A 7,500-nucleotide genomic window follows, 5' to 3' on the forward strand; every position below is an offset into this window, starting at 1 on the left:
CTAGTTCTAATCTCTCACCATTTAGCCCTACAGCTTGCACCCGGACAACTCTCTGTGCCGATAGTCAGAACAGTGCAAAGGGATAGTTATGGCTCTGGAATGTAATGTTTTCATGCCAGTCCAGGAACCCAACGACTGTGTTAAACTGTAGAACTATCGGGGGTGTAGGACTGAGATCATAAATGACATGACAAGTAGCTAGCCTAAGTAAACAATATTGCAGCCTGTGTAATAGATAGTCGCTCACTCGTGTTTCTGAATACCCATGCATTTAAAACCACAATACTTAATCAATCCACCCGGTCTCAACACCTGATGACAACACCACCAACCCCATTTAGCCTAATTCGCTACTTGTTTGGAAGTGTATAGCAAAACTTGGGGCTATGCACCTTGGCTAGTTGTCTTTTAGGTAGCTAGCACCAAAACATCAATTTGCAACTTGCCTGTTTGTTTGTCTGCGTTCATGCATTTTCTGGGTCCAGTTGTCAACAAAAACACTGCCCTGGAGAACATAGGTGTATGCATCTCCTTTGTTTATGGTTAAATGTGAAGGGTGTATATCATGGACAGGCTCTTCAGACTTTTAAGCTACATGGGACAGACATCTTCACTCGTGATGTAGTTCTAGCATTTGTTTAGAATCCGCCACGTAGCACGTCGATATTTCAGACCCGCTGCTAGCACTCTAGCTAACCAGCTAATATCCGGAAGAAAGTGACAGGGCAAACTAACATTCACATTTTGCATATTGCAAAGCTCTGTATGTGTCCTGGCGTCATCGTTTTCAACTGTCAAGTCTAGAGACTAGACTAGTCTTTGTGAAACGAGTTCATGCGACACTGGCAGTCACTCACTGTGGTTGATAAGAAAAATGTGACAGCGCAAACAGAACTGCAGGGATAACTCGATAGTGTTTAGCTGAACCTGTTTGTCTGGTTGGTGTGGTGTCACTTCGTGGAATGTCATGTTGCTGTCAGTTACATCTGCCGTATTGATGACTGATCCTCGGTCTCTTGCCTCCTGACATCGTAATGGCATGCATGGACCCAGTTGAGTTGACAGCCTGCGAGGCAGATTGGACCAGTAAGCAAAATGATGCTGCCCAGTTCATGTGAGTGAAGTGAACTGACATGAGAATAGCTACAGCCAGGTACAGATGTAGAGGTTGAAAATGCTCCCCTGAGCAATAAAAAGTACATTAGTAGCCACCACAGACACAGGATAGTATTGGTATGATATGATGAGCGGGGCTTAGAGAGGGCTGTCTTTACAAGAGATAAACCTACCAGTTCACTAGACACACAGGGTTCGTTATTATGTAAACTCCCATCCTCCCTTGTGCTTATGGCCTTGTGGTGACGTCGATATCTAGCAAAAACACAATTTAAAGGTACATTTCTCATTTGCTATTGGAATGTTGAATGGGAAAAAGTCCCCCAAAGGTTGTTGTGGCTAGGCTGACAGCAGCTAAACTGAATTGCTGTCTCCACGGATGCAGGGCAGTGTGTCAGCGAAGCATAATGCCACACGCACAGGTCAAGGATGGGAGTTAGGAGGATAATGGAAAGTATGCACAAACCACTTTTTTTCCTCCTGTCTTTTCCTGGTCCTCCTGTCCTCTGCCGTCTATGTCACCCCACCTCCATGGAGTAAGAGCAAGTTTCTTGTGCTGTCAATCAGCGCGCAGAGCACCCCCCAATCCCCCCACCCGACTATTCAACATCTCGATTGCAAATGCCAGAATGAGCTCTGTGTTGTTGTTGTTGTGGGATATTGTATAAAAACTTTGATCATCAATGACGTTGAGCAGCGAGCCTCACATCAGAAAGCAGGAGGCCACAAAGAGGGATGGAAGGAAGTAGTTTGATTTACACCCACAGACATAAACACCAATGACCTGGGTCGCGTGTGTCACGGTGTGTGTGTGTTGTGTGTGCGTGTGTGCGCTCGTGTGTGTGTGTGTGTGTGTGTGTGTATATTTCAGAGGGAGCTGGACACTACAGCCACAGAGCTGGCCAACAGACAAGATGAGAGTGACCAGTCACGAAAGAAACTCATCGAACAGAGCCGAGACTTCAAGAAGAATACACCAGAGGTACACACACACACACACACACACACACAAACACACACACGCATGTGCCTTTATCATGCGTTTATATTCTGTCCACTGCTGTGTAATGTGTAATAGTGGCGTTTGCCGTTTGTTTATTGTTTATCATCTGTTTGTTTATTGTTTATCATATTTTTGTTTATTGTTTATCATCTGCAGGAATTACGGAAGCAGGTGGCTCCCCTGCTCAAAAGCTTCCAGGGCGAGGTTGGTATGTGTGTCTGGGTGTGCGTGTGTATGTTTTCTAATAATAATAATAATACATACTTTTTTTAATATAGCTTTTCTTAACACTCAAAGACGCTTATTCTGTATTTTTCTGTATTGCTTTTGACGTGTTTGCCTTGTGCCTTGAGACTAACGTGTGTGTGTGTGTGTGTGTGTGTGTGTGTGTGTGTGTGTGTGTGTGCGGGTGTCAGATTGATGCTTTGAGTAAGCGCAGTAAGGAAGCAGAGGCCGCCTTCTTAAACGTCTACAAGAGACTAATCGATGTGCCAGGTAAGTGTGTGTCTGTGTCTGTGTCTGTGTCTGTGTGTGTGTGATGTGTGCGTCATTGTGCGTATGCCTGTGTGTGTATGTATTAGTGATGCACAGGTTGACGTGAAATCTGGCAGACTGGCCCGTAAGTTGAGTGGGTAGGTTTGCAGCCCGGCTGCTCTTCTCCCATCCTCACAAGTTGTCTATTTGTGTGTGTGTGTTAATGTGTGTGTGTGTGTGTGTGTAGACCCGGTGCCTGTGCTGGAAGTATCCCAACAGCTCCACGTGAAGGTTCAGCGACTTCATGACATCGAGACAGAGAATCAGAAGCTACGAGAGACGCTGGAGGAATACAACAAGGAGTTTGCAGATGTCAAGAACCAGGGTACACACACATACACACACACACACACACACACACACACACACACACACACACACACACACACACACACACACACACACACACACACACACACACACACACTGTGCGTGCACTTTGTCATTTTCATGAACATCATTTTCACTGAAATACAGCTTTGCTGATGTGTGTGTGTGTGTGTGTGTGTGTGTGTGTGTGTGTGTGTGTGTGTGTGTGTGTGTGTGTGTGTGTGTGTGTGTGTGTGTGTGTGTGTGTGTGTATACGTATGGATATACCGGTAGTAAAGGATCTGACAGAGATTCCTGAGTGCATATGACCTGTGTGTACACTCGCCTCCAAAAGAGTTGTCGCCTACCCATCTGTTTGGAATAACAGCTAATAACCTGACTTTCAATTAATCACTTGGCTTCAGAAGTCACTCATATGAAAGCTACAACCCTCTCGAATTAAAATGTATGTACAAAAATAAATTTCATGCACCAAAGAAAGATTGACCCTTTAATGAACACAGACAGGGCAGATTTTGACGAGACAAAAGTTTTGTCGCCTATCGAACATAATGTGAAAATGAGCAGATAAGTCACTTCAAAACACTTCAAATACGCAGATCGAGTGTCATACTTAATCACTGATTCACTCACACCTCTCCAGAAAATCAACTTTGGCCTTAGGTGTATGTTTAGGGTCATTGTAATCATGGAAAGCAACACAATGAAAATCAATGGAGTTCAATGAGAGATGGTGACATATTTGCTATTCGTAGAGCAATACATTTTTAACTTCATGATGTAATCAATGATAAAAGCCCTCACACACCAGCAGCATGCATGCAGCTCCACATAAGAGCTGTATCCCTCCCATGTTTGACTTTAGGCACCATGTATTTTTTCCAAATTCTTCACCTTTAACACCAAAGAAGTCTCTCCCACTGTCTTGTCTCAAAAAAGCCAGCCAAGAGTGTGTCAGGCCTAATTCTAACAAAAATGAAGGCTAATGGGACTCATACTCTGAAGTCAAGATCCCAAGCTCAACCATTTTAGAACTGATGGCATCAAAACTATATGGTGTTGGAGATGAATAATATGAAAAAAGAGAAATGGTGCCTAAAGTGAAACATGGTACAGATACAGCTCTTATGAGGAGCTGCATGCATGCTGCAGGTGTTTGAGGGCTTTTATCATTGATTAAATCATGAAGTTAAACATGTATTGCTCTACGAATAGCGAATATGTCACCATCTCTCATTGAACTCCATTGATTTTCATTGTGTTGCTTTCCATGATTACAATGACCCTAAACATACACCTAAGGCCAAAGTCGATTTTCTGGAGAGGTGAGAGGGATTCAGTGATTAAGTATGACACCCAATCTGCGTATTTGAAGTGTTTTGAAGTGACTTATCTGCTCATTTTCACATTATGTTCGATAGGCGACAAAACTTTTGTCTTGTGAAAATCTGCCCTGTCTGTGTTCAATAAAGGGTCAATCTTTCTTTGGTGCATGAAATGTATTTTTGTACATACATTTTCATTTGGGAGGGTTGTAGCTTTCATATGAGTGACTTCTGAAGCCAAGTGATTAATTGAAAGTCAGGTTATGAGCTGTTATTCCAAACAGATGGATAGGCGACAACTCTTTTGGAGGCGAGTGTATTTGACCTGTTGTGTGTGTGTGTGTGTGTGTGTGTGTGTGTGTGTGTGTGTGTGTGTGTGTGTGTGTGTGTGTGTGTGTGTGTGTGTGTGTGTGTGTGTGTGTGTGTGTGTGTGTGTGTGTGTGTGTGTGTGCGTGCGCGCAGAGGTGACAGTGAAGGCTCTGAGAGAGAAGGTTCGTGAGTATGAGCAGAATCTGAAGAGTCAAGCAGAGACACTGGCCCATCACACACACCTGCAGTTGAGCAGCGACTACGCTGAGAAGGAGAGGTACTACACGCGCACGCACGCACGCACGCGCACACACACACACACACATCTGCAACTTAGCAGTGACTACACTGAGAAGGAGAGGTGCTACACACACACACACACACACACACACACACACACACACACACACACACACACACACACACACACACACACACACACACATCTACAGCTGAGGATGTGACTATTTAAAGAAGGAGAGGTACACACACACACACACACATGCACACAAACACCTGCAGTGACTACACAGAGAAGGAGAGGTACTATGCGCACACACACACACACACACACACACACACACACACACACACACACACACACACACACACACACACACACACACACACACACACATATACTTTCACACACATCTCAGTCTCTCACACTCTGATCCTCTCTCTCCCCACCCCCCGTGCGTGCGTGTGTGCCTGTGTGTGTATGTAGGAAGCTTCAGGAGAGTCATACGAGTCTGACCTCTAAGCTGGAGGATGCGGAGCACAAGGCCCAGTCACTACAGACAGGTAACCAATCACATTGCAGCATTAACACAGATACCCAATCGGAGTCACGTGGTACGACCACCCAGGATGGCTGTGTAAACCAGAGCGGAGCTCAGGATTCCTTAAATCCTCGATTATATTCATGTAACATCAATCATTTTATAATATACAAAGTTTGGTAGCTTTATAACAGTGTAATGAGTCATCAAAGTCATTATTTTCCCACCTTCTCTTCTATTCTCTTCTTTCTTCTCTTCTCTTCTCTTCTCTTCTCTTCTCTTCTCTTCTCTTCTCTTCTCTTCTCTTCTCTTCTCTTCTCTTCTCTTCTCTTCTCTCTTTTCCTCCGGTCCTCTTCTCTTCTCTTCTCTCATATTCTCTTCTCTTCTCTCCTTTTCTCTTCTCTTCTCTTCTCTTCTCTTCTCTTCTCTTCTCTTCTCTTCTCTTCTCTTCCCTTCCCTTCCCTTCCCTTCTCTTCTCTTCTCTTCTCTTCTCTTCTCTCTTTTCCTCTTGTCCTCTTATCCGTCAGTGTTGGAAGCTACTCAGGCTGAACTTTTCGACCTGAAGGCCAAATATGATGAAGAGTCTACTGCAAGGTACGCAACAACGCACACACACACACACACACACACACACACACACACACACACACACACACACACACACACACACACACACACACACGGAGTGATCATTAACTAATTGGACTGTAAAATGTGAGGTGGGCGGGAGCTAACGCTGCTGTCTGCACTCTGATAGGAGCGATGAGGTAGACATGGTGATGACAGATCTGGAACGAGCCAATCAGGTAAGCCAATCTGGCAGCAACCGTGGAACCATGCTCAGTGTGTGTGTGTGTTTTTTTTTGTGTGTGTGTGTGTGCTCAATGTGAGTGTATCTTTGTGTGCTAGTGCGTGTCCCCTGTCTACAATGTGCATGTTTGTGTGTGATTGTGTGTATATACTGTATATTACATTGTGTGTGTATGTATTTATGTGTATGATATTATTGTGTGTGTGTGTGTGTGTGTGTGTGTGTGTGTGTGTGTGTGTGTGTGTGTGTGTGTGTGTGTGTGTGTGTGTGTGTGTGTGTGTGTGTGTGTGTGTGTGTGTGTGTGTGTTAATCATTGTGTGTGTCTGTTTCTCTTCTAGAGAGCGGAGACAGCTGAGAGGGAGGCTGAATCTCTCAGGGAGCAGCTCAACTCAACACACACACAGCTCACACACACCGAGCCGAGAGCTCCGGACACGGTACACACAAAAAACTCACACACACACACACACAACACACACTCACACACACACACACACACACACACACACACACACACAGCGTACAAAGCGGATTCCAAAAAAGTTGGGACACTTTGTATTATGTGAATAAAATGAAAATGCTGGCATTTTCAAAACATCTAATAAGTTAATAAGGTAGAGCATTATGTACAGACAACATATCAGTTGTTAAAGTTGAGCAGATTATTGTTTTGAGGTAATTATGTGATCATTTAAAATTTCACCCTTGCAACAAATCCCAAAAAAGTTGGGACAGGGCCAATAAAATGCTTTTCATATTGGATAAGACTAAACACAACACAAGGGATGAGACTGAACAGTTAAATACTTTGACTGATGGCATAATTGTATTCAAACATTAGATATTTTGATGTCCAAGACATGATTTCAGCAGCTCAACTGATAGGTGTGTTCTTCAACTTGTTTACCTTTTTTATGCTTAATATGTGGCATATCTTGACTGCAAGAAAACAATTTTGTGACCTGTTTACTCCTATGATGGAACCACACTGTTGGAACATAGTAGAGATTGAAATTTGCCACCATTATGGGGCAATATCTAAAGGCGGTGCTCCAAAATATAATGCCTTGGTAGCTATGTTTGCTGTTTAAAGTCTGTATGTATCATTCAACATTCATTTTAATGCTCTACATGAGTAAAAAGACCATAACCAAGGCATCTCTGCACCCCTTTACCATCATATATGCAGTCTTTCAGACTGACCACTAAATCAAGCTGAAGTATTCATTTTCTTCATAACCTGGAGGGTGCATGACTCCATGATTTAAAAAAAGAATGAAATATTTTCCA

At 43.6% G+C, this 7,500-nt stretch overlaps 1 protein-coding gene across 1 annotated transcript in view; it reads left to right on the top strand.

Annotated features, from left to right (window-relative positions):
- The window catches only part of cux1b (cut-like homeobox 1b), a 19,638-nt gene that overhangs the window by 224 nt on the left and 11,914 nt on the right, over positions 1-7,500 (top strand). The window contains exons 2-10 of the mRNA XM_063207283.1: positions 1,988-2,098; positions 2,276-2,323; positions 2,536-2,614; positions 2,841-2,978; positions 4,771-4,894; positions 5,345-5,421; positions 5,927-5,993; positions 6,157-6,205; positions 6,549-6,647. Coding sequence (XP_063063353.1) covers positions 1,988-2,098; positions 2,276-2,323; positions 2,536-2,614; positions 2,841-2,978; positions 4,771-4,894; positions 5,345-5,421; positions 5,927-5,993; positions 6,157-6,205; positions 6,549-6,647 — 792 coding nt within the window. The remainder of the gene's footprint in view (positions 1-1,987; positions 2,099-2,275; positions 2,324-2,535; positions 2,615-2,840; positions 2,979-4,770; positions 4,895-5,344; positions 5,422-5,926; positions 5,994-6,156; positions 6,206-6,548; positions 6,648-7,500) is intronic.

Source organism: Engraulis encrasicolus, chromosome 9, assembly GCF_034702125.1.
Source record: "Engraulis encrasicolus isolate BLACKSEA-1 chromosome 9, IST_EnEncr_1.0, whole genome shotgun sequence".
Lineage (NCBI taxonomy): Eukaryota > Metazoa > Chordata > Actinopteri > Clupeiformes > Engraulidae > Engraulis > Engraulis encrasicolus.